The 27,562-nt window shown below is 46.7% G+C and overlaps 1 protein-coding gene across 6 annotated transcripts in view; it reads left to right on the top strand.

Moving 5' to 3' along the window:
- The window catches only part of SNX29 (sorting nexin 29), a 588,023-nt gene that overhangs the window by 481,321 nt on the left and 79,140 nt on the right, over positions 1–27,562 (top strand). For all 6 annotated transcript variants that reach the window (XM_031657934.1, XM_031657931.1, XM_031657930.1 and 3 more), the window contains one exon: positions 14,382–14,522. In XM_031657934.1, the coding sequence (XP_031513794.1) occupies positions 14,382–14,522 (141 nt within the window). The remainder of the gene's footprint in view (positions 1–14,381; positions 14,523–27,562) is intronic.

Raw genomic sequence — 27,562 nt, 5'->3', positions numbered from 1 at the left:
GTAGAGACAGAATTTTGCCATGTTGGCCAGGCTGGTCTCAAACGCCTGACCTCAGCCTTCCAAAGTGCTGAGATTACAGGCGTGAGCCACCGCACCCAGCCAAATGTGTGAACTTCTTTAGAACAGGCACTTTGCTTTTGCTAATAATAGCCAACTTTTGTTAAATACTTATGTGTTAAGCAAAGTAGTTGATTTTCAAACACAGTCCTAGAAGGTAGATGCGGTAATTGCCCACATTTTACTTTAGGAAATTGAAGCATGTATGGAGAGGTTTAGCAAATTACTTAAGGTCATACCACTAATCAGAATATGAAATCAAAATTCTATCCCAGGCAGTCTTAATCTTATTGTGTCCATAATCATTGCTCTGAACTATTGACTCAGCGCAGCGTCTCTCCTTGGAGCCACCACAAGTCTGGTGAGTAGTAGGTGCTCAATAAATGTTGGGTGAACTTAAAGAGATTGGATACCTGTGAATGTGTAGCTGGGCTGACTTGGAAGGAATTTCCAGAGGTGGTTTTGCTGCTTCTATTACTGTGATGAGGGGTAGAGGCACGTTTGGCCTCCTGCCCGCATGGAATTTTGCAGTCAGAGCAAGTTGTCACCGCAGCCCTTCTCTCCTTCTCTCCAAGACAAATGGAAACTTACTCTGTTCTTAAAACTTGTCTCCGCTATCAGAAGCTTTTTCAAAGGCTCTGGTGCTGAGGCTGCAGGGTGAAAAGTAACGTCCCATCTGTCACAGCAATTCTGCTTGGGATTGGAAAACAATTTGAAGCATCACATCTTCCAAGAGGAGTTTTCCTTTAAATTTTTTATGATAGAAAATATTCAGGCTGGCCGGGTGTCGTGGCTCACACCTGTAATCCCAGCACTTTGGGAGGCTGAGGCGAGCAGATCACTTGAGGTCAGAAGTTCAAGACCAGCATGGCTAACATGGTGAAACCCCGTCTCTACTAAAAATAGAAAATTAGCCGGGCGTAGTGGCGGATGCCTGTAATCCCAGCTACTCTGGAGGCTGAGGCAGGAGAATCACTTGAACCTGGGAGGCGGCGGTTGCAGTGAGCCGAGACTGCACCACTACACTCCAGCCTGGGTGACAGAGTGAGACTCGGTGTCAAAATAATAATAATAATAATATATATGCACGCACACACATTCTCTCTCCCTTATATATGAGAAAATATTCAGGCCAATGTGGAGATCAGTATCTCAAACACCCTGAACACTCTGGGCCTCAGCTGTGGCTTTCCTCTGGGTGCTGGGCTCCATCTCTTGCCGTGGGTCTAGTCCCCAGCGAGCTCTCAGCCCTGGCCCTGCAGCCTGCGCTGGACCCTGCTTCCATGGTCAGCTTCACTTTCCCCCTTCGCTCTTGTACGTTGCCTCTTTGTTCCTGAACGACAGAGATGTGCCTTTCATTTTCGGAGGTGACCATGCCTTTTCAAGTACCTCTGCAGTTTAGCCTCCATCCGATTGCATTTGGGGAGAAGATGGAGGGTTGGAGGTGCGTTGTCTTCACAGTGTCAACCAGAAGTCCCACTTACTTGAAAAATAAGTAATTTAATTTTTCTGCTATCAAAGTCTGTTCAGTAGAAGAAAAAATTTTGAAATCTTGAAAAAAGATAAAGAAAAATAAAAATCTATCACCATTCGGAAATAGCAGCCACTGTTAATGTTTTAATTTGTATCCCAGTCTTATTTCTGGGGATTTAATTATACACATACACACACGTGACTAGAATCATACTTATCAATATATCATAAGCAGTGTCTCAAGTCCATGATTTCAGAATAAACAGGGTTGCAGCTTCTGTTCCTTGCTGCCTCCCCCCATCCCAGGAAGACTTGGCAGGTATTTATATCTATGAAGAGAGAAGCAGAAGCCTGTTCTACCTTCCCAGGGAAATAGAAAGCTCTTTGCAGAATATCAGTGCTGCAAATGGAGCAGCCAGTTTAGCAATGCACATGGCTAAGGGGGGATCATGTGCATGACTCAAATATCCAGACTGCAACATGTGACTGCAGGATGAAGTCATACTTCCTTTTACATCCCCCTGCTATGATCGCTGGAGCCCCCAGCAGCTTGATTGCCGGAAATTAGCTCCCATTGCCGTGGCTCCAGCTATTTCTGAGTTTCCCAGGAGCCGCCTCACGTGGACTCAGGGACTCGACCCTTGTGATTTTCTCTGTGGCCCCTGCTGCTGCTGCACATGCTGAAGACGCCACTTGTTAGGACGCCAGGATCCTGGGCACTGCTGCCCACCAGCGGTCATTGTCGCTCTGACTTGGGTTGGGGGCGGAGGCAGTTTCTCTGCATTGCTACTCAAACCCAGATGTGACAGCTGGGCCTGTGCCTTATATCCACACAACACAACTGAGGCCAGGCTAGAACTTTTTCATTGCATATCACCTCTGTATTAGTCCATTTTCATGCTGCTGATAGAGACATACCCGAGACTGGGCAATTTACAAAAGAAAGAGCTTTAATTGGACTCAGTTCCACATGGCTGAGGAGGCCTCACAGTCATGGCAGAAGGCAGGGAGGAGCAAGTCACATCTTACATGGATGGTGGCAGGCAAAGAAAGCTTGTACAGGGAAACTCCGCCTTATAAAGACATCAGATCTCATGAGACTTGTTCACTAACAAGAGAACAGCACAGGAAAGACATGCCCCCGTGATTCAATTATCTCCCACCGGGCCCCTCGCACAACATGTGGGAATTATGGGAGCTACGATTCAAGATGAGATTTGGGTGGGGATGCAGAGCTAAATTGTTTTTAAATTTTTAAATGTTGACAAATAAAAATTGTATATATTCAAGGCATACGACATGATGATTTGATGTACGTATACGTTGTGTAATGACTGCCACAATCAGATTAACATATCCACTACCTCCCCAAGAGAGCGTGTGTGTGTGTGTTAAAGCAGAAGTTAAATTATCTCTATGTGCAGATGATATCATGTCATATAGAAAACCTTAAAGAGATCACGAAAGCAGAACAAAAGAAACCCACAACTGCCAGAACTAATAAGTAAATTCAGTAAAGTTGTCGGATGCAAAGTCAACATACAGAATCTGGTGTGTTTATATACACTAACAGTGAACCATCTGAAAAAACAAATTTAGAAAAGTCTCATAATAACATCAGGCTAGAACTTTTAATAAAACTGTATATACAGCAGCATAGGGATCATGGGAGAGAGATATGGCAGCGGGGACAACTTTTAATGGCTACTACCAGATGAAGCTGCCTTCAGATGTGGCAACCCCCTCCCGGAGTCCCGGTCTTCAGAGCATCTTTGAGAGGGGCCTTCCTGCCTTGCTCGTGTCCACCACTCCCTTGAAAAGGCCAGCTTTCTGCCTCACCATGATTTACCTGGAGCGCCAGCCCAACAGCCATGAACCAAAGCATGGATAGTTTCATGCTTAAGTTGTCTCCTCCTTAGGTTTCTGGCAGGGACTGGTGTTGGCAGCAGTTGGGACTGAAAGAGGCCATAACAGTTGGCTGCCTGGGCTCTGAGGTCCTCAGTGGGTTCCAAGGGGATTGGCAAGTCCATTAACTTAGCAGGGTGACATAAAGTGGAGACTGTTCCATGAGTCCTCTAACAGAGGCCATTTGCATCTTCCTTTGTTGGAAATGGTCCAGTCCATGGCATATGTACTCATAGACTTTGTTTTAGAGCCAACGGGTGGGCACCTGTACCAGAAATTCAGTGAGTTATGGGAACAAGAGTGCCCACCTTTTCCCCTAGCTTTCCTAGGTGTGAAGGAAAGGGCAGTGGCCAGTGATGCAAAGATGTGGGCCATGAAGTCAGGCAGACCTGGGCTTCAGTCCTTGTTTCACTAATAACTAGCTCTGTGCTAGACCAGTGACTCAGACTCAGTAAGGGAGAGTGGCAAATTCCTCTCCATCAGGGCTTATGGCAAGTGAAAGTGAATGGGCCAACCATGGTCCATGGCCAGTAGTGCTAAAAATATTTCCTTTTCTCTTAGAGACATACATCTATGTTCTCTCTCCAGTAATCTAAAAGTGAGTGAAAGAAAACCCATTTGTGTATAAATGACTATGGCTCACTAGGGCAAAGATCCATGCTCTCATTTTCCTCTTCCAAATCCGTAAGAACTGTAGACAACAGTCCCGTGCTCTGAGCGGCCCCCGGTTCGTGTATTTGACATGTATCTATCAGGCGCACGCACAGACACACAGGTGACATCCTGCTTTTGTGGGATTGAGAGGGGCAGAACCTGTCAGACGCTCCCTGGCAGTGCTCTCATGGACAGGCAAATAGACTGCCTGCATCCGCTCTGACCTGTCCATTCCTTCCTTCCTTCATTCATTCATTCTGTCCTTCTTACAAATTTAGTCCTGGGAATATATACTGAGTGTTTCTTTTGTACTTCCTTTGGATAAAATTGACCAGATTCGTGTCCTCATGGAGCTCATCCTCTGGTTGGAGGAGAAAGACAACAAACAGGTCTACCTAGCATGCCACATGGTGGTCCGTGCTGGGGTCAGCCGTGATAGTTGAGCCAGAAGCCTCATGGAGTGTGGGGATAGACATCGAGTCTGTCCAGGGACAGGGCATTCCAGACAGAGGGAGCAGCTATGGCTCCGGCTCTGTGGCTCCACCCACTTCATCATCCTCTAACGTCCCGGACCGGGCCCTGGACACCTCTGGCATCCTCTTGGGTCCCTCGTCCTCCCTGTTCCAGCTGCCCCAGCCTCCTTTCACTTGTCTCCTGTTACACAAGCCTCTGCCACATATCCCCTCTGCCCTGCCCTTTGCCCGACAGCTGCTTCCCTTCCAGGACTGTCTATTCTGACTCCTTTGTTTTCTTTTTTTTTTAGATGGAGTTTTACTCCGTCACCCAGGCTGGAGTGCAGTGGTGTGATCTCAGCTCACTGTAACCTCTACCTCCCAGTTTCAGGCGATTCTCATGCCTCAGCCTCCTGAGTATCTGGGATTATAGGCGCCCGCCACCATGCCCCCCTAATTTTTGTACTTAGTAGAGACGGGGTTTCACCATGTTGCCCAGACTGGTCTCGAACTCCTGACCTTAAGTGATCTGCCCACCTCAGCCTGGGATTACAGGTGCTGGGATTACAGGTGTGAGCCACCGTGCCCAACCTCTGACTCAATATTTTGGTTCCAGATCAAACATCAAAGCTCAGCGAACCCAGCCCCACTCCCAGGCGTGGTGCTGCTGGCAGAACCAGGCCCCCTCCCGCAGCCCTCATCTCCCTTTGAAAGCCTGTATTCCTATGGGTGATTATTGGCATCAGGTCGGCTGAGGTCCCCGAGGACTGAGCCCTGGAGGTGGGGATCCTGCCTGGTTTTGTTCTCCATGATAGCCCCAGGGCCCAGCCCCGAGGTTGGTATACAACAGGCTACCTGGTGGTGACTGAGGAGGTTCTGCCTGGGGGACAGTGGGGATTGGGAAAAGAGACCTGGTTTGAGGAGGGTCTTGAAGGAGGAGTACACACCCTCAACCTAGCGTCCAGTTCTCATCATGTCTCAAAACTAATAAACAGCGCAGGCAGTGTCGGGGGGTTGGAAAGCTGGTCTTTGGGCAGTTCCGGCCATGCCACTTTCAGAAGCATTGAGTCAAATGTCCAGAGACAGTAGAGCATGGGCTGAAATGGAGTGAACATAATGTGTGCACCTCAGTTCTCTCCGAGTCACAGAGGCTGCTCTTCAGCTACAATTAGTGTACTGGTTCCAGGTAAAGCAGAGACTGGCTGGGTCTCTGCCACATCCAAACCTTTACACTACATCCTTCTTTCAAAGGTCTGTGGAATGGTGCTGGCAATTCTTAGTAAATAATGCATTTCCTCTTGTACTCGTCTGTCTCATTTACATAACCCAGTGAACTGAGAAGTCATTTTTCTTGGGCTGAGTTATTCATCTTATTCTCGGCATTTGGCTGCAATAATATCCCTCTATCGGCACGGCCATACCGTAATTCAGGCATTTTGTTCTAGCAGTGAGGACACTTATAGTTAATAACACATGAAGCCATTTCATTAAAAGGAAAGTTTTTGAGGATACATTAACACAGGCCTTGAACCAAAACACAAATCATTTCATTCCCTGGCTATTAAGGAAGCAAAATGAATTGGGAACCTGAAACCATTTTTTGAAAAATCGTTGTTATCCTCATGTTGTCTGACTCTCTCTGCATTCAACAGTCTGCATAAAGGGGATCGGGGTTTTAGAGAGTTGATAGCACTTGTTTTTCTCTGAGATGGAGAAGATGTGGTATGGGCTTTGGGGGCAGCATATTACTGAAGGCCCAGTGTTAGTTCCGCTGCTCACTCCCTAGGGGATAGAGAGCGCATTTCTTAGTTGCTCCATGTCTGTTTTAAGGCATACAGAGTTGCAGGGCTAGCCCGGTGCAGGGTGGCTCACGCCTGTAATCCCAGCACTTTTGGAGGCCAAGGCAGGTGGATCACCTGAGGTCAGAAGTTCAAGAGCAGCCTGGCCAACATGGTGAAACCCCATCTCTACTAAAAATACAAAATTAGCCAGGTATGGTGGCTTGTGCCTGTAATCCCAGCTACCTAGGAGGCTGAGGCAGGCTGAGAATCACTTGAACCCGGGAGGCGGAGGTTGCAGTGAGCTGAGATCGCACCATCGCACTCTATCTTGGGCAAGAAGAGCAAAACTCCGTCTCAAAAAAATAAAAATAAAAAATAAATCGCAGGGCTTTTTGTGAACATTGTGCGTAACATGTCTGGCACATGACAGGTGCTGTGAAACGGTACAACTGTTTCCGTATGTCCAAGAAAGTTCCAGTTAATACTAGTTTTCACTCTTGGATATTACAACATGCAGAAAAAGTATTTAGTTTTGAGGTGCAGGACTTTGGATTGTTAAGGAGTTACGTGAAGTTTGAAATGGAGAGGGAGGCATTTGGTCGATGCTGCAGGAAGCCGGACGTGTTGGTTCCACATTCGCTGTGTGTCAGTGACTGTTTTATTTCTGAGTTCTCGCCGCCTTCATGTCAGCGGGTTTCTCTGTGGGGTCTGATCCTTGCAGGGGTTTACAACATCCATCAAGTATCTCCTACGAGGTCTTCCTCCTAAAACAGCACTCTTGCCCGGGAACCTGGGGGCTTGTGTGGCAGGGGCTGGATAAATGCCCAGGCCGGCCTGCAGCCAGCAGAGAGGTGCACTGAGCTCGTTCTGAGTCAGAAGCGCGGGGAACGCTTCCCGGGTTTTGTTTTAGCACTCAGAAACCCACTCAAAAAGGTCATTTCCTGAACTCTGCTGTTGCTGTTGAGTTTTCTGGAAGCAGAGGGGATGCTTAGCTGCCCAATCCACAGAGCGTGCTTTATGTTTGTGTTTCCCCGCCTGCCTAGCATTTGACAATTAATTAGGCATGGTAATTACCTGCTTTAATTTCATGATTGCACATCCTATAATTAGCCCTAATTCTGTAATAGGGAAGTTCATGTACACAAAGGCAGCCGATGATGAAGGTGATAAGGGTTACAATATTAACAGCTGCCATTGCTTATTGCCTGCCAGGCATGGGCGAGGCACGATACCTCACAACCACCCAGTGACATTGGCACTGGCCTGTCTAACAGATGAAGAAGCTGAGTCTCAAGGTGGGATGTCATCCCCAGGGTCACAGCAGCTGCAAAGGGAATTGTGAGGATGTGAACCCAGGCCTCCCTCCCTACACAGCTGTGCCCTTTCACGCTGCCATTCTGCCTCTTGTAGGAGCACCTGAGATCTGACGTGCTTTGGGCTAAAGATGCCCATTCCTATGCTTGGCACACCCTCAAACCAGATTGAGGGCTTCAACCACTTAAAGCAAGCTTTTACATCTTCATTCTTTCTCTCTGTCTGCCTGACTCCCTCCCCTCTTCTTCTTTTCCACCCCACTATGGGAGTGCATGTTTGTGCATGTGTGTGTGTCTGAGATAAATTTTACCCTGAAACGTTGACTGCTTCGTTGTTAGATGTTTTAGTATGTGTACAAAATGTTGTCCTGAATATAATTGCCCAGTTCTCCTCCTCTCCCAAAGATTTAGCCTCTAGCACTATCTTCATTTATCCAAATGGAGACTCGGCTTGAAGAGGTGAATTAACTTATCCAGAATCCCTTGTCTGGCAAGGGGTGGAGCTGGAATTCAAACCCATTTCTCTCTCAGGCCAGAGTCCAGTGTCTGGTCTCCCTCCTGATGCTGACATATGACGATGTGTGAGGTCCCCCTGGAGGCGCACCCACAGAGCCTTGGCACTGCCTCCTGCCCTATCTACGGCCTGGCTTAGACCTCCCCACCCCATGAGTTAGGGTGAAAGCTCACTCTCCCGAGGACAGTGAAGGCAGGGCTTTGTTGTGTTTTTCCTTTTAAATTCAGGATTAACGTAAATATGATCAGGTGTATAAATCTTAAGTTTATAGTTCAATTAATTTTACTTCTGTATGGACATTCATAACCACTGCCCAGATACAGATCCTGGATGTTTCCAGCGCCCAGAAGGCTCCTTTGTGCCCTGCACAAGAATCCTTTCTCCCGCCCAAGGTCACGAAGACATTCTGCCATGTTTTCTCCTCCTCGCTTTTTGATTTCACTTTTCACGCTGAAGTCTATGACCCCAAAAGACACGAGTGCAAAAGCCACACATGTGAATGTTCATAGTTGCTTTATTCATCAAAGTCGCGACTGGAAACAACCTCGACGTCCACCCCAGCAGAACAGGTAGATACAAACAGGGAAATATTCATGCGGTGGAATACTATGCAGTAGTGCAAAGGAACTTGAGGGCCATACACAGCAACATAGCTGCTTCTCACATCCACAGTACTGAGTGAGAGAAACTAGACCCAGAGGAGCATACACTAATTCCATTTAGGTCAAGTTCAAAAACAGGGGGAAGGCTGGTTGCGGTGGCTCACGCCTGTCATCCCAGCACTTTGGGAGGCCGAGGTGGGTGGATCACCTGAGGCCAGGAGTTCAAGACCAGCCTGGCCAACATGGTGAAACCCCATCTCTACAAAAATACAAAAATTAGCCGGGCGTGGTGGTGGGCGCCTGTAATCCCAGCTACTCAGGAGGCTGAGGCAGGAGAATCACTTGAACCCGGGAGGCGATGGATGGTTGCAGTGAACCAAGATCACGCCACTGCACTTAAGCCTGGGCGACAGAGTGAGTCTCCATCTCAAAAAAAAAAAAAAAAAAAAGGGAAGAAATCTAGGGGATAGTGCTTAGCATTGCAGGAGAGCACTATTGATTAGAACAGGGCACAGGAAAGTCTCATAAGAACACTGGTAGATGCTCTTCATCTTCTAAAAAGAAAGCGTTTCCTTGAGACCTTATCTGTGCTCGAGCTTGTTCTAGATTCTGTTCATTGATGGACTGAAGTTTTTGCATTTTTTTCTCCCCTTAACCTCCCTTTACCTCCACTGTTATTCCAGACATTGTGAGGGTAATTCTTCTCAGTGGAAAAGAAATCTTCAGATTTGAACTTCCTCCTAAAATGAACAAGAGAGGGTTTGCCCCGATGCCCGATTACAGATATTACCCTCCGATTTAATCTTCTTTTGCTGAGTCGAGGAGATCCGACATAAAGTGGTTTTTTATTGCTTGTTTTAAAAGGGAACTTAGTTGTGTCAGAAGAGGTCAACTCTTTTCATCCCTCCGAGGAATTATTATCTTTACGGCTCAAGCGGAAGGAATTGAGGCTGATCAAACTTAATTTGGAGGGGAGAGGCTTCTAAAATAACAAACAAAACAAGAGACTCTTAACAATTCGGGGCCTAAGCCCTTTGAAATCCTTAGTGAAATAAGTCCGTGATTTGGTTAAGTATATATAATTCAAGGACAAGTTAATTTGCAGAGCAAGTTTCCTAACTTTGGATGTTTGGAGCATTGTTGTTGTGGATCAGCCATCGGGGTAATTTCGGGTAATTTTAATGGCATTAGACTGGATTCGATTAGATCCAAAGGGAGAGGCACAAATGAGGTGAGACTGGAACGTCTGATAGCAAGGAGGCCTTTCCAAGAACACGGGGTCTGCTAAGAGGTGCCTGGGCTTCAGGAGAACAAGGCAAGGGCTCCTGGTTCCAGCTACCCACATTGCTGGCCTGGGATTCCTGGTGCCTTCAGGATTCTGGGTGACTGCTGCAGACTGTTGTTGTCAAAGATGCTTGAACCAGAGCAACTCCATCTTGAATAGGGGATGGATAAGATGAGGCTGAGACCTACTGGGCTGCATTTTCATATGGTTGGGCATTCAAAGTCACAGGATGAGATGCGCAGTCGGCACAAAATACAGGTCATAAAGATCTTGCTGATTAAACAGGTTGCAGTAAAGAAGCTGGCCAAAACCCACTAAAACCAAGATGGCGACGAGAGTGACTTCTGGTCATCCTCACTGCTACACTCCCACCAGCACCATGACAGTTTACCAGTGCCATGGCAACAGCAGGAAATTACCCTATATGGTCTAAAAAGGGGAGGCATGAATAATCCATTTCTTGTTTAGCATATAATCAAGAAATAACCATAAAAATGGGTAACCAGCGGCTCTCAGGGCTGCTCTGTCTATGGAGTAGTGGTTCTTTATTCCTTTACTTTCCTAATCAACTTACTTTCACTTTACAGTCTTGCCCTAAATTATTTCTTGCTTGAGATCCGAGAACCTTCTCTTGGGGTCTGGATCAGAACCCCTGTCCGGTAACACTGTGATAGAAAGTGTTAGAGGCAGAGGGCAGGGTTCAAATTCCTTATCTCCCCATCTACCCTGGGCAAGTGATCTGACCTCTCTGAGCCCATTACTTCATCTGAAAAGGGAGTGTTCGTACCATCGGCCTTGCAGGTTAACATGAGGCTGGGCAGTGAGTTGTATGAAGTGCTTGGGATAGGACTCAACACATAATAGGTGGGCGGATCCTGGGTGCAGATTTAGGCCTGATGCGTTTTAGGTACCTAGGGGATAGCACGTCCTGGTCTGGAGTTTGTATCAGAGGTCCAGACTAGAGATACAGATTTTGGAGTCATTGGCCTAAACATGAAATGTGCAGGCCTGGGAGTGTGCATGTGTGTTCCGGGAAGAGGCAGGGCATGGGCAGGAGAGGAGGTGCCCATGTGGAAGGCGGAGAGAGAGCAGTTGGAGAAGAAGGGGGAGACTCAGGCCTCCAGGGAGCAAAACCAGTGGACTTTTGCATGCCCTTTATGAAAAATGTAGAGTCAGAATTTATCACTCACAGGAGAGAGACTTGTTTTTATTATTACGTTAAAGAGGTTTTAAAGACGCGTATTGACATTCGCTGATGCAAATTACAATGGCCATTCATCATTGGAGGCTTAACCCTGTGGGCTGTTCTTAACTCGGGTAATTTTTTAAATTGCATTGATTTCTCTCTCACTTTTCTGGTTTCCCTTGTGATGTATTATAGTTGCTGTATATCCTTGGAAGATGCTAGGGCCTGTAAAAGGCTGGTGAAGCAGTGCTCATGTTTTCTCTACTTGGTTGCAATAAAGAAGGTGTACGCCCATGTGTGCTTGTGCTATCTGGATGTGACCTTTTGTTCAGTTGAGCTGACAATTGCAAGTCCAGATCTTTACTCATTCCTAACCCAAGTCCAGTTCCTCCCCGTCTGTAGGGGGGCCCGAGTGATCCCGGGCATAGCTGCACTGCTTGTATACCTGAATTATTTCCATATCATTTTGGGTGGGAGATGCTGTTCTCAGCTCCATTTTGTAGACGAGGAAATGAATGACCAGAAAGGTTGCATGACTTGTCTGACGGGTGAGTTTGTGCATTACATCGGGGTTCCTGAAATTGCCCGCTTGTCAATCACTGGAGAAGCTTTGGTTGCTTTGGGGATTCCTGGGCCTCACTCAGGTTGTTAATGGAGCTCACCCAGTGGCTGGTAAGATTTGGAAAGGACTGTCCCTCTCCACACCAGATCTTGGATATGTTGGTGGAAAAATAACAATAATGACTTCTTGATTGTTTAGATTGGGGGTTATCAAACTCTTTCTGTAAAGGGCCAGAAAAAACACTTTTAGCTTTGCAGGCTGTATGGTCTGTTTCAGCTTCTTAACTCTGCTGTACAGAAGCTCCTTGACTTATGATGGGGTTATGTCCAGATAAGCACATTGTAAGTTGAAAATATCGTAAGTTGAAAATGCATTTAATACGCTTCACCTAGTGAACAACTTAGCTCAGCCTAGTCTACCTTCAACCGCTCAGAACACTGAGATTCACCTATAGTTAGGCACAATCATCTAACACAAAGCCTATTTTTTAATAAAGTGTTGAACAACTCATGTAAAATATACTGCACATCACTAGCCTAGAAAAAAGGTCAGAATTTGAAGTGTGGTTTCTACTGAATGCTTATTGCTTTTGTACCATTATAAACTTGAAAAATTGCAAGACAATTGCCATCCTAAGTGAGGGACTGTCTGTATTGCAAAAGCAGCCAAAACAAATGAATGTGGCTTCATTGGGCCCATGGGGCCATAGTTTGCCCACCCCGATCTAGAAAATTAGTATTACGTATGATGACCAGAGAAGTGATTGAACTTGCCACTCTCCAAGGGATGTTTGGACTTTTATAAGAATATATCATAAGCAGGTATGGGCCATTCAAGATATATAGGGTGACAGCCAGGCGTGGTGGGTCACACCTATAATCCCAGCATTTTGGGAGGCCAAGGCAGGCAGATCATCTGAGGCCAGGAGTTCAAGACCAGCCTGACCAACATGGCGAAACCTCGTCTCTACTAAAAATACAAAAAATTAGCCAGGTGTGATGGTGGGCACCTGTAATCCCAGCTACTCGGGAGGCCGAGGCAGGAGAATCGCTTGAACCTGAACAGATGGCTACAGGAAACAATGACTAAATCAGGCAAGTTATGGGAACAACATGCTGTATGCAATTTTCGCCAATGTCAACAGAGATCCGCAGCCCAGTTAATAGCAGAGATGCATTTTCATGTTTCTGTCATGTGTGTATTGCAGCACTAACAGCAGAGGTTGCTGAGATCATGCCACTGCACTGCAGCCTGGGCAACAGAGTGAGATACTGTCTCATTTTAAAAAAAAGAAAAAGATATATAGGATGAGAAAGAACTACATTCAGCTGCTCATACAAAGACCCCTCAAACATTACCTTGAACAAATTAGTGATGAATATTTCTTGTTTGTTGAAGAAGCCTTGAGTAACTGATCTGATTGTAGGTTTGGTGATGTGACGTCGACAATAATGGGATGACATTATTGCTCCTTAAGGTCATCAGAGACCCCGGGACTTCTGTAAACTTGACAGGCATTCTGTTTCTCCATCTCACTCCATCAAAAACATCTATCTATTCGTTAATTGAAACGTTGGGTTTGATTTGAGTCTCTAGTCCTTCCTCCTGTTCAGAGAATAATGTGAGACATTCTATGGTCGCCATACCAGAGTTCGAACACATAATGTCTGTGTTCGGGGTTGATGGGTGGCTTCACGTAGGAACAGAATTTATCACTCACATTAGAGATGCCTCTTTTCATGGTCATACAGGTTTTAAAGATGTGTATTGACATTCATGGAGTATAAATTACAATAGCCCTTTATCCTTGGGGACTTTTCTCTCTGGGCTGTTCTTAACTCATGTAATTTTAAAAAGTGGATTGATGTCTCTCCTCCTTCTCTATTTTTCCTTGTGATGAAGTCGCTACTTGCCCCTGGAAGGTGCTAAGGCCTGCAAAAAGCTGATGAAACAGCCCTCACATTTGAGAATACTCCTCAGAGTATTCTCTAAGGAGTCATAACTTGATTAAAATGAAGAAATTCTATGTCCCGGTTATGCTTATCCCATCAGGACATGGCCTTCTGTGTAGTGGGGCAGATTTCAGCTCTGGCCCCCTCCCTTCTTTCTGAAACTGAATTCCACCTCGTCTTTGTGGTGGTTGGAGTGGTCCCAGGCACCAGCGCATTGCTCTCCAAACCACCTTTGGAGCGAGGTGCTGCTCTCAGCTCTGTTTTACAGATGAGGAAACAAGTGGCCAGAAAGGTTGACTAGCCTCTCACCGGCAAGCTGTTAGTGCTGCAATACACACATGACAGAAACATGAAAATGCATCTCTGCTATTAATTGGGCTGTGGATCTCTGTTGATATTGGGAAAATAGCATACAGTATGTTGTTCCCATAACTTGCCTGATTTAGTCATTCTTTCCTGTAGCCATCTGTTCAGCCAGCACCAATGAGTCCCTGCTCTATGCCAGGAACTGGACATCCAGTGGTGTGTAACACAGATGTGACTCCTGCTGCAACTGGTTTTCTTGGGGAAAGCATTGCCGAAATCCTACTCCTTTATAATAAGGGTTTTAAAAGGAATTTACGTTTTCTGTCTCTTTCTTGACAGGTCTACATCCGGATAAAAGACGATGAATGGAACATCTATCGCCGGTATACAGAGTTCAGGAGTTTGCACCACAAGTTACAAAACAAGTACCCTCAAGTGAGGGCCTACAACTTCCCACCCAAAAAGGCCATCGGAAACAAGGTACCATCCCACGCCGGGAAGCTCACTTGTCACTGCCTGCGTTAAAATGGATTATTTATTCTTCTTCTTTAGTCCGTTACTTAAAAACACATGCTCCTTAAAGAAAAGTTGGCAGATATAAGAAAAAAAATAGAGAAAAGAAATAGCCACTCATAATTCCACCACCTAAAGACGGTCACCATTAGGTTGTGTGTGTGTGTGTGTATGTCCTCTCATTTCTCTAGGGCAAGAAGTTGGAAAACATTTTCTTTAAAGGGCCAGAGAGTAAATATGTTTGGCTTTGGGGACTATACTATTTCAGAGGCAAATATTCACCTCTGCGGGGGTCCTGTGTAAGCCCCCATAGACAGTGCAGACACAAATGAGCGTGGCTGAGTGCCAATAGCAGTTTATTTTTAAGAATAGACAGCAGCTGGATTTGGCCTGTAGGTTAGTTTGCCAGCCCCTGTTCTGGACCGAAAAATGCTTTTGTAGTTTTCATCCATCGTGGTCATGATGTTCACTTCAACTTGTGATTGTGGAGTCGAACTTTCTCGGAGGAGTTTGTTGTTGTTGTTGTTGTTATATGTTTATTTGCCTTGTGAAGGCTAATGATTTAAGATGACCCAGTTTGCCTCTGTGTATTCATCCCGGTACCCTTGAGGAAGGAGGAGCTAGCCCTCTGCAAGCTTGTTGGTTGATTAGTATTATTTACTCAGCAGTCAATAATTGGGCACCAATTGTGTGTCATTGTGCAAAGGGCTGGGTCCAGCCCTGGAGAAGACAGACCTGTGTCTGGACCTGGCTTGGAGCCCTGTCAAATGGTCAGCTTCAGCCAGGAGGCATCATGATGTCACTCCTCATGTTTGCTTAGGGAAGCAGTTCTCTGTCATGGCTGCACTTTGGATCCCCTGGGGAGCTGTGAAAACCACTGAGGACTGCCTGTGGCCCACCTCCATCCCCATTCTGATTTATCTGAAGTGAGGGCTGGGCGTAGAGGGGTTGAATAGTTGTCTTAGTGATTGCACTCTGCGGCCAAACTGGAGAACCTTTGGCTGAGAGTCAAGAAGGAGACAGAGGCACTTCATCAGTTTCAGTATGTGTTCAACAGCTTGGCAGGGACAGTCCGATTGGGAGGTAGAGCCATGACCTTTCTCAGGACATGTAAGACATCGGGCGTTGTATTGAGCATGATCTCTCTGCCGTGGTCGTTCTCAAAGTGTGGCCCCAGCCAGCAACAGCAGCAGCAGCCCCTGGGAGCTGGTTAGAAATGCATGTTCTTGGGCTCACCCTAGACTTGCTGATTCACAAGCTCTAGGGCTGAGACCCTGCAGTCTGGGTTGAACAAGCCCTCTAGGTGATGCTGTTTATGAGGAAGTATGAGGACTGCCCTTCTATCTTTTGACAAAGCCATGTGGCAGATGCCATATGGGGCGAATCCCTAGTTTCTGTCTTCAGGAGGTACCGTGTTAGGATTTGCTTGACCTTTATCACAGAAACACAGAGCAAGAGTTTCCATAACCCACTCCTGGCGCTTGGGAATTTCATAGGGAAATCTGTTCCCAACCCTTACGTTTACATGTGTGTAGATTTCTACGTATGAAACAGACTGAAACCTGATCATGCCAAGGTCTGCTCAATTTGAACATAAACAGTTACAAAGCAGGTTTATCCCAGGGCCAGAATACATTTGTCCTTCATTTTTCTGTTGAGGAAAAGTAGAGCTGAACCGCTACACATGGCAGACAGAAACTCTATACTTGTTCGTAGCAAGGAGTATAAGAATTCTTTTGAAAAGAGGGGAAAATTATATATTGATTTAATCTAATGACCCATAGGCTCATACAAATCTTGAGACTCATTTGGAATGTCCTAAAATGTCATAAAACAACATGCTGCTAACCAGCGTATTATCAAATTATAAGACATTCTTATGTGCAAGAAACACGAACCTGGAGTGGCCGTTCCGTGACAGCTTCTTTGCAGAACCTGCCTGCGTCTTCTGCTAAGGGAACGCCATTGTAGCACAAGGTGGAAATGAGGGGATTTGGATGAGGAAAAGTCTTAGGTTGTGGCTTTACACTGTCCTGACTTAACATTGTCCAGGGGTGAGTCCTGACTTAACATTATCCAGGCGTGCATGGGAACTGCAGCTTTAAGCAATATGACGTATTGTGTTATAAAATGAACTTTAGCATGGACAAATTGATACAAACAAGACTTCGGTTCGTAGGGCATAAAGTACTGTATTTAGCTTAAAGTCTTAGTTTCCAAGAACCTATCACCAATGTTGAGTCAACACTTGCTATGTTAGTTTCCTCTTGCTGCTGTCACAAATCACCACAAATGTAGGGACCTAGAACAAATTTATTGTTTTACAATTCCAGAGGTCACATGTCCAAAATGAGCATCACTGAGCTAAACTCACGGCGTCAACCAGGCCTCTTCCTTCCGGAGCCCCAGGAGAGAGTTCACTCCTTGCTTTTTCAGCTTCTCAAGGCCACCCTCATTTTTGCCTTGTGGCCTTCTGTTTTCAAAGACATCACTCAGCCCTCTGCTTCCGTCATCACAGTCACATTTTTTTCTGGTTCTGACCCTCTTCCTTTTAGAATTCCCCTTTGATCACATTGGGCTCACCCAGATCATCGAAAATAATCCCCCTTTATCTCAAGATCCTTTACTTAATCACATCTGCTGAGTCCCTTTGGTCATGACAGGTTCTGGGGATTTGAGTGTGGACGTCTGTGGGAGCCATTATTGCACCCACCGCATGTTAGACATTGTTCCATGCTTTTCCTGCAGCCTTGACTCCTTTCCCACCTCCTGCCTTCTCAAGCCCCCCAGTTACACAAAACTTAAGACAAAGCAAATCTCACCAGTCCTGAAAACACTGGATTCGAGTTTAGCGAGATGAGGCTGAGCCCTGAGGAGTGGGAGGGTTTTTCTGGAGTTGGGTCGTATAGAAAGAGAGCATGAAGATGTCGTGGGTCTCTCCTGTGCAGGAGCTGGGAACTGTGTTGTTGTTGTTTGGTGGGTTTTTTGGAGGCAAAGTCTCACTCTGTTCCCAGGCTGGAGTGCAGTGATGCGATCTCGACTCACCGCAACCTCCGCTTCTGGAGCAGGGAACTGGGTCTGCTTTATGCAGTCCACCCTCATCCCCAGGCTGGAGAGACGATCTGCCCCTGCTAATCCCAGGGCTGACTCCTTACAGCGGTGGACCTTTCCCCTGTGAAGCCTCTGTCCACTGAGCAATGTGCTTTTCTCCCCCCAACATAACCCTGTTTGCACATAAACAAGCTTGGGAATAAAAGACACCATCTTAGTGGGCCTGGCCCAATAATGACCAGCGAGTACGAGTGCACCAGCTGGCTCTTAACCGGATTTATGGTCCTGCTCCCCGTGGTGGGGGTGGATCTGACCGCTCAGGTCATGAGCAGTCTTGGGGCCACAGCTCCATTTCTAGCCTGTGCTGCTTTTAACTTCTAATTAGTTTTTAATAAGCTGGTTGAACTATGATTGTCTTTTATACATACATATATATATATATATATATACAGCGAATCTTGCTCTGTTGCCCAGGCTGGAGTGCAGTGGCACAATTTCAGTTCACAGCAACCTCTGTCTCCTGAGTTCAAGTGATTCTCCTGCCTCAGCCTCCTGAGTAGCTGGGACTACAGGTGCCCACTACCACACTTGGCTAATTTTTGTATTTTTAGTAAAGACAGGGTTTTGCCATGTTGGCCAGGCTGGTCTCAAACTCCTGATCTGAAGTGATCCACCTGCCTTGGCCTCCCAAAGTGCTGGGATTACAGGTGTGAGTAACAGGAGGGGCCATACCTGGCCCTGTGATTGTCCTTTGATTCCTTTTTTCTTTTTCTCTGCATTTGGCTAAGACATACACACTTCCCTTAAATCCACCTTAGCTGCTGCTCAGGACAGATCTGAGTGATTCTTCCCATTTCCAAAGGAGGATTGAGTCCAGATGCAGAACCTTCGACACCCAACAGAGGCCATTGGTGAATTTATTTCAAGGCCCAGCTTATGCTAGTCCCACTGGGCCTAATAACTCAAGACACCTGCTTTAATATCCCAAGGGCAAAATCTCTGGAGTGTGTTGATTCTAAATTGGCCCAGAAAAACTCGCCATGTCAGAATCTTTTCTTTGATTGGGTTACTTCAGGGATAACTCACTTGTCCACTTGGAATTATGGCACACCTCTAGACAAGACGTCTTCGGGTTGATAGAATTTCATTTCCTTCCTTCCTTCCTTCCTTCCTTCCTCCTCCCTTCCTCCCTACCTCCCTTTTCTTTCTTTCCTTCTTCCTTCCTTCCTTCCTTCCTTCCTTCCTTCCTTCCTTCCTTCCTTTCTTCCTTTCTTCCTTTCTTCCTTTCTTCCTTCTTTTCTTTCTTCCTTTCCTCCTTCCTTTCTTCCTTCCTTCCTTCCTTTCTTTCTTTCTCTTCTCTTCTCTTCTCTTCTCTTCTCTTCTCTTCTCTTCTCTTCTCTTCTCTTTTCTTTTCTTTCGCAGGGTCTTGCTCTGTCACCCAGGCTAGAGTTCTGTGATGCAATTGTAGCTCACTGCAGCCTCAAACTCCTGGGTTCCAGTGACCCTCCTTGCTTCAGCCTCCCAAGTAGCTGGGACCACAGGCACGTACCACCACGCCTGCCTAATATTTCAATTTTTTGCAGAGACAGGGTTTCACCATGTTGGCCAGGCTGGTCTCAAATTCCTGGGCTCAAGAGATCCTCCCACCTCAGCCACCCAAAGTGCTGGCATTGCAGGCATGAGCCATCGCACCCGACCAGGGTTGGTTGAATTTTGCATGCCTTGTTACTCTTAAGCCTTAAACCCATTAAATGACTCACTGCAGAATCCACAGACCTAGACATTTTTTTTTTAATTACAAGTCTTTTTTGTTTTTGTTTTTGTTTTTGTTTTTGTTTTGACGGAGTCTCGTTCTGTCGCCCAGGCTGGAGTGCAGTGGCACGATCTTGGCTCACTGCAAGCTCCACCTCCCGGGTTCACGCCATTCTCCTGCATCAGCCTCCCGAGTAGCTGGGACCACAGGCGCCTGCCACTATGCCCAGCTACTTTTTTGGTTTTTTTTTAGTAGAGACAGGGTTTCACCATGTTAGCCTGGATGGTCTAGATCTCCTGACCTCATGATCTGCCCTCCTCGGCCTCCCAAAGTGCTAGGATTACAGGCGTGAACCACCACATCCAGCCATAGACCTAGACGTTATTCAAAGAAATAGTAAACATAGTTTAGCCTTTCTCATTTGTCAGATGAGTATCCTTGTAGCCTGAATTTCTGTATATTTCCCATACTATGCCATCATTGGTGATTGTCTGACAGTTTTATAATTGAAAGTGATCTTAATCCCAATTTGAATCTTTTTTAATTGACAAGATTAGCATGTTGTATAGTATGTGGACCCAGCATTTTTCTTTACCAAAGAATCTGTTGCCTTAATATGCCATGCATGTGTGTAATTGTATATTCACAGGATACCCAGAGCTCTCCCTGGAGGTATCCATGCCTTCACGTACCATATCAAGTTCAAATCATGTTGAAATAGTTGGTCTGAATATCAGTTCACCATTCGATGAAGTTTATTCTTTCATAGCTGAGTCAAGCCGAGTCAAGCCACAATAGACATATATTGAAGTTATTCATTAACTTTTTTTTTTTTTTGGAGATGGAGTCTTGCTCTGTCACCCAGGCTAGAGTGCAGTTGCATGATCTTAACTCACTTCAACCTCCGCCTCCCGGGTTCAGCTTCCTGAGTAGCTGGGATTACAGGCACCTGCCATCATGCCTGGCTAATTTTTATGTGTTTTTGTGAAGATGGCATTTCACCATGTTGGCCAGGCTGGTCTTGGACTCATGACCTCAGGTGATCCGCCCACCTTGACCTCCCAAAATGCTGAGATTACAAGTGTGAGCCACCATGCCTGGCCATTAACTTTTTTTTTTTTTTTTGTGACGGAGTGTTGCTCTGTCATCCAGGCTGGAGTGCAGTGGTGTGATCTCAGCTCACTGCAACCTCCACCTGCTGGGTCCATGCGATTCTCCTGCCTCAGCCTCCTGAGTAGCTGGGATTACAGGTGTGCGCCACCACACCTGGCTAATTTTTGCATTTTAGGTAGAGACGGGGTTTCACCATGTTGGTCAGGCTGGTCTTGGACTCATGACCTCAGGTGATCCACCCGCCTTGGCCTCCCGAAGTGCTGGATTACAGGTGTGAGCCACTGCACCTGGCCCATTAAGTTTAATGTATCACTGGGGTGGGACTTGGTTAGGCCAAGGTAACAATTCCAAGATCTTGGTGACTTAAGCCAACAAGGGTGTATCTTTGGCTCATGTTCTCTGCCATCGCGGGTTGGCCCAGGGCTCTGCTCTTCACAATGCTGGGTTCCAGGCTGCTGGAGGCTCCATCTGCATGCATGTGGCAACAGGAACAAGGAGTAGGGGCAAGTCAGGCGGTGGCTTCTAAAGTTGCTGCCCAGAAGTGATACATGGCAATTCTACTTGTATTTCATTGGCCAGAGCAAGTTCCTTGGCTGTGCCTGATGCCAGGGAGCAAAGGAGTCCACTCCAGATGTTAATGACTAGCTCTAATGACGCAAGCTGGAGTGACATTTCTGCTGAATGACATTATTCAGCGGGACTTAGAGAGCAAGAGCACAACTTCACCCATCCAAAACTAACATGCCCGTCCCATGGGCTCCACTTTCAAAAGAGTCACAGTTCACCTGCTTCCTGCATCCCTGCTTAAGTCATTCTCTCTTTCTCTCTCTCTCTCTTTTCCTTGAGAGAGGGTCTCTCTCTGTCACCCAGGCTGGAATGTAGTGGTGCGATCATGGCTCACTGCAGCCTCAAACTCCCTGGCTCCAGCCATCCTTCCATCTCAGCCTCTCAAAGTGCTGGCATTACAGACATGAACCACTGCCCCTGGCTCCTGTTAAGATTATGCTAACTCCAAGCCACTGTCACCGCACTGTGGACACCTGCAGTGGCTGTGTCTTTTTCTCTTTTGCCTCCCTGTAGCCTATTTTCCACACTGCAGCCAGAGTTAGATTTGTACAACATAAATCGGATTGTGTCAACTGTAGATTAAGACCCTCCAGTGACACCCCTGGTACTTATAATGGGGACTCGTTATTGTGGCCTCAGGTGTCCCCTGCTAGCTCCCTCACCTCCCTCTCCTACCTCATCTCATGCCCTGCCCCCACGCTCTCCACTCAGCCACAGTGGTGTCCTAAGACATCTACACTGTTCTCACCTCAGGGCCTTTGCACCTTTCACACCCTGTACCTGGAATGGCCGTTCCCAGATTTCTGCATGGACACCTCCTCCCATTCACCAGATCTCAGTTCAGATTTGCCCTCCTTGGACACAGGCCTTTCCTGACACTCCTCCCTCTGCCGCCCTTAGTCACTCTCTGGCCCTTTCCTCTGCTTTAATTTTCTTCGCAGTGTGTATCATTAATGGAAATGACTTCTTTGTGCACTTCAGCATTATCTGTCTCTCTGCACCAGCATGGAATCTCATGAACCAGGGCTGGAATCTGTTGCTGTTCACTGCTCTGTCCCCAGCTCCTGGAATAGCACCTGACATACCAAGATACTGGCGGTCTAAATTAATGAACAAACAAACAGAAATTCATTGGAAGAGTTTCCCTTTTGTTTTCTTCTTCGCTTTGCTGGGTGTTGGCACACATTCAAAAAATCTCAATTCCAAAAGCGAGTACATAAACTTTCAAGGTGACTCGGGAGGTTGTTCTCACCCTGCTTTTGGCTGAATATTTTTTGCAGAGTGGGCGTGAGGCCAAGCAGGCTTTTGGAGACAGGAAAGGTGGCTCTCTAATGGTCCAAGGAAGTTGACCGGCGAGCTCCCTGTCCAAATGGGCTTTAGCAGCATGAGGCTTAGGTAAAGGACTCGTTCTTGATGATGTGACTAAAGTCTGCATTATGGCTCAGGGAGCAAATGAGAATGGAGAGACTGTCATTCCTTCTTAGGCTAATAGATTCCGTCTCTGAAAGTTCATTTGGCATTAAGGCAAGGCAAATCACTTTCCCTGGAGCCACAGATAATTCAACTTGTTGGAGAAATTATGCATTAAAATCCTCATTAAAAACACATACACCGTGTGTGGTAGAGGAACCAACTAGTACTCGCTGAGCCACGGGAAGCCCCTTTGCAGCTTCTTGGGAGGTGCCATTGGAAACGCAGCCCTGGAGACGGCAGGGTGGGCGCAGAGATGGGAGCGAGTGGACCTCATACAGGAACCAGAGGCAAATGTGTACCGAGTGCAGGGCTGTTGTGCTGGGTGTAGGGGCAACGAAGGCGGATTAAGGTTTGGTCTCTGTCCTTAAGAAGCTGCCCGTCTTGTAGGGAGGATGACAAGTAAATGAGTCGTCAGAGAGGAGCTATGTAAGCTGCAGGGAACCTGGTGCAATTTTCAGACAGAGGAGAGAGAAGCAGAGAAGTCTTCCTGCGGGAGGTGAAATGCTTGAGGGGCCACAGGGCTCCCAGCCAGAAATCTAGGAGAAGGAACAGGTGGGCCAGCAGAATCAATGCCAGGTGTCCTTTCTGTACATCCCGGATCAGTTTCCTGTAGCTTACAACAACACACATTTATTCTCGTACAGTTCAGGAGGCCAGATGTTCCAAACGAGCCTCACCAGGTTAAAATCACGGTGTCAGCGAGGCTGCATTTCTTTCTAGAGACTCCAGAGGAGAATATTATCCTGGCCTTTTCCAGCTTAGAAGCTGCCTGCATTTCTTAGCTCGTGGCCCCTTCCTCTATCTTCCATGTTGCCTCTCTCCCACCATTCTTCTGTTGTCAGATCTTCCCCTGACCACAGCAGGGAAAGGTTCTACACTTTTCAGTAATGTGATTAGACTGGGCCCACCTAGCTTATCCAGGGTAATCTCCCTGTCTCAGAGCCCTTAATTTCACCTCCTCTGCAATGGCCCCTGTACAGTGGCATATTCAGAGGTTCTGGGGATTGAGGCATAGACACTTTGGGAGAGGATGGCCCTCATCCTGCCTCCTGTACACCTCTTCTTCCTGCTTCCTTGCCCTGGGTAGAGAACTCTTACTGTCAGCCCACTTGACAAATGGGGCAGTAGAGGCACAGGGATGTGAAGTGACCTGCCTGGACCATCTTGCTTGGCAGCGTCAAGGCTGATATCTGGGCCCAGGCAGGTCATCTGCCTTCAGCCTTTGTGAGCACAGCCTATCCCACAGGAAGGTCGGCTGCAGAGGATCCTGGAGGCGGGACAGGCAGAATCAGTCAGCCGTTGCCTATTTGATGGACATTCACATTAACTCCCTAAGTCAACTCGTCAACCTCAGTGCTGTGGAGAGCAGGGGGCAGGTGAGGAGGGGCTCTGATGGCCTCTCTCTCCACCCACATCCACTGCTCCAGCCTTGCTTAGGGGCCATTGGGAGTGCTGCCCTCATAGTTCATCCACAGGCTTGGAAGAATTTCCCTGTTAATCCTAAACTTGTGGGGAGACAGTTACTCGTTCATGCATTTATGCGTTTATTCTTTCAGTGGGACTTTACCAACTCTATAAGTAAGAGGCTGTAATAAGCACTGAGAGTCAAACAAACAAAGAAAAGGATCCTTAAGACTGTGCTCCATGTATACTGATGTGCCTCGGGCACGTTATTTGCCCTCTCTGTGCCTGTTTCCCCTTTCATATACCAGGAATACTCATGCTACTTCTAGCATTGTTTTTATGAGGATTGAAAGCAGTTACATCTGTAAAGTGCTCAGAACAGTGTCTGGCCCAGGGTAAGATCTGTCTTCAGGTTTGTTAGGTCAGGGTCATTGGGCTGGTAGCAAAGTGGAGCGAGCAGACACACAAGTGCGTTCTTATCCCCGGCAATGCCAGGACACCGAACCTGTGCAGTGGGTGAGCCTGACATGGACGGTCCCGCCAGAAACCTCAAACCCGGCGTCTCCATGTAAACTAATACCAGCCACCATATACTGGCTTGCCAGGCACACCGGGAGCTTTGTATTCATTTTCTCATCATGAAGTTCTTATTGGGCTCCATATAAAGTGTTTTGTAGATGAGGAAACTGGGGATTAGGGGCAATAAGCATCCTGCCCGAACTCCCATAGCTTGTAAGTGCCAGAGCCAGGAATTGAGCTGAACTCTTCAAATGCAGAGGGCCGTACCACCGGGCCTTCCGTGGAGAAGTAAGTCCCACGTGTCTGTACCCAAATCTAGGAGCTGGTGATACAGAGAGTCACCTACTACAGGTTTCGGCCAGAAAGTTCATCACGTGAAGACAATTCAGAAGACGATGTGACTCCCCCACCTGCTCGCAGCAGAGATGCAGGGAGCTCACACACCATCCCCTGCAACTGCTAGGGCCCCACAGAGAAATTTGGGAGCAAAAAGCAGCTCCGAGTGAATGAAGCCATAAACTCAAGCCTGTGTCTCATTTGACACTCTGCCAACCACCATGTAAATATTCCTAGTACTTAATGTATTAATCGAGAAGAAGAGAGAAATTGGGCTCATTATACATCACACATTTGTGTTTCTCTTTAATACACTAAAAGCCTCTTAAGATATTTTCCAGGAGAGCAACCACTAACGTCATCTTGCCAGAAAAAGCATCTCAGGGGAGAGACCTTGGTGAGCTTCAGACTCGGAATGTGTCTGTGGAGGCCTTTGCATAGGTATATATATGTTTAATTAGTGGGGTTTCTTGGGAGGACTTTTCTATAATATCAAATTAAAATCCAGTTAAAAAAAAAATCAAGGTCATTTATAAACAAAAAATCCAGAACCAGCCACTGAAAGCATATTTGCTGTTCTGTTCCCATCCTGCGTATTTTCTGGGTATAACACATGAAGAAGCAGAATTCAAGAGACTCCTTTTGATGGACTCAAGTCGTAGAACTTGCTGGTCCCTCCCTCCACTGTGGCCTTCATACCTCCACCAGGAAGTCTTCCCTGACTTCAAAAACATGAGCCGCCCCTCCCCTAGGTTCATTTCTCATACTCTATCTTATCACGGTTGGCTGATTTACAGTTCTTCCTTCCTGTAGTCCCCCCCGCCCCCCCGTCCCCGCACCCATTACATCATAGAATTAGAGGGCAGAGCCTGGTCTTACTTGAGTCTTCATCTTCTTAGGATCTGTCACAGCACCGAGTACTGAGTTGAACCTGTTTGTTGAATAATGAACTGAAGCTGTGTGGAAGTCATTGTGTAGCACCGGCTTTGTCGGGTCATTAATTTCCTTTCTCCCTCGTCCTGTGTCCCTTCACTTCCAGGACACTGTCATTCATGGCGGTTCATAGATGCTCAGTTCCCATATGGCGCCATCTCACCTGCCCGCTGGACGTTGACCAGCTGGTATTTGCAGGAGTTTCCATGAAGACTCTGCATTAGTTGTTCCTGGTGTCACAGAAGATTTGTTTGGCACTTCTGGGGTCTGGTCTTCCCAGTGAACCCACTAGAATTAGCCAGCTTGCCCCACTTCACTCATTTCAGGCTGAGTTCGAGGACCCTATTTCTAGGTAGAACCGACTGGCTTTGTGATTGAGTGAATTATAAGACAGCTTGACTCTGCTGGGCATTAAACGTTGGCCAAAATATTTCTGGGGCTGTATATTATTATTGAATCTCTCCTTCCAGCTCTAAAAGCCTTCTGAAAAGACTTAACCCGTATTCTATCTGCTTTTGTTCCTCACATTTTCAGACAACTGATTAAAATCACAACTTAGAAGTATTTCTTGGCTCTTACCCTTTTGAATAATTGGAGAATAATTGCTACCTTTCCCTTCAGTATTTTCATTAATATCTGAGAACTTCAAACAGCAGCAAAACACAAAGGAGAAAACAAATTGAGAACTGTGTATTGCAGTCTTGGTTCATCTCTAGCACGCTGGGGAAAACAAAAAATTTCAGCCTCTCAAGTTGCCACCAATTGGTTATTTCCTGAAGCCACCTTTTTGGAATTCACAACCCCAGGCTGGAGGAAGCCTGTCTCTTTCTCTCATCCTTCTCCACAGTGTCAGGGGCCACTTGCATCTTCAGAAACCAGGCCATACAGAGGGAAAGAGTTTGGACTGTGGATCGAGGTCCTGCCCCCGCCCACACTGGCTTTGTGACCCTGGACAAGTCGTCAGCCTCTGTGACACTCAGCTGTCACATGGTGGTGAGCACACTGACAGCCTGGGCTCTGGTGAAGAGTGAACAAGCTCATGCTAGTCAGCTGTTACCCATGGTATAGTGTGTCCTTAGCCCTCAAATGTCAGCGTAAAAACCAGGTCTACAGGGAGGACGCACTGATTTGATTTCCTTTCCTTTGTGATTGGTGACAACTCACACATAGGCATGCTTGCTTTTTCTTTCTTTTTTTCTCTCTTCTTCCTCCCCTCTTCACTTCTCTGCTTCTTCTTGTGGTGTGTTGTGGGTTTTGGCTTTTTTTGTTTTTTGAGATAGCATCTCACTCTGTCACCCAGGCTCGAATGCAGTAGTGCGATCTTGGCTCACCGCAACCTCCGCCTCCCGGGTTCAAACAATTCTTGTGCCTCAGCCTCCTGAGTAGCTGGGGCTATAGGCATGCACCACCAGGCTTGGCTAATTTCTGTATTTTTAGTAGAGATGGGGTTTTGCCACGTTGGCCAGGCTGGTCTCAAACTCCTGGCCTCAAGTGATCTGCCCACCTCAGCCTCCCACAGTGCTGGGATTACAGGCATGAGCCACCAAGCCAGGCCTTTTTTGGCTGTTTTTTTAAGTTGTGGTATAGCATACCTCCAATTTTAAGGTACAGTTTGATGGATTTTCACAAAATGAACACACCTAGGCAAACAGCAATAGACCAAGAAATAGACCATTATGAGAGCTCCAGAGCCTCCTCTTCTTAAAGGGCCACTGTGCTGCTTTCTGATACCATAGTGTGCTTTTGCCTGTGTGTACTCCTTTGTGTCTGGCTTCTTTCTCTCAGCGTCACACCTGTGAGCTTCATCCATGTTGCTGCAAGTAGCAGTTGTTGGTTCATTTTCATTGCTCTGTAATAT

The sequence above is a fragment of the Papio anubis genome, chromosome 18 (genome assembly GCF_008728515.1).
Source record: "Papio anubis isolate 15944 chromosome 18, Panubis1.0, whole genome shotgun sequence".
NCBI lineage: Eukaryota > Metazoa > Chordata > Mammalia > Primates > Cercopithecidae > Papio > Papio anubis.
Note: the sequence above shows the minus strand (reverse complement) of the source record. Positions and strands in the feature narration are given on the sequence as shown.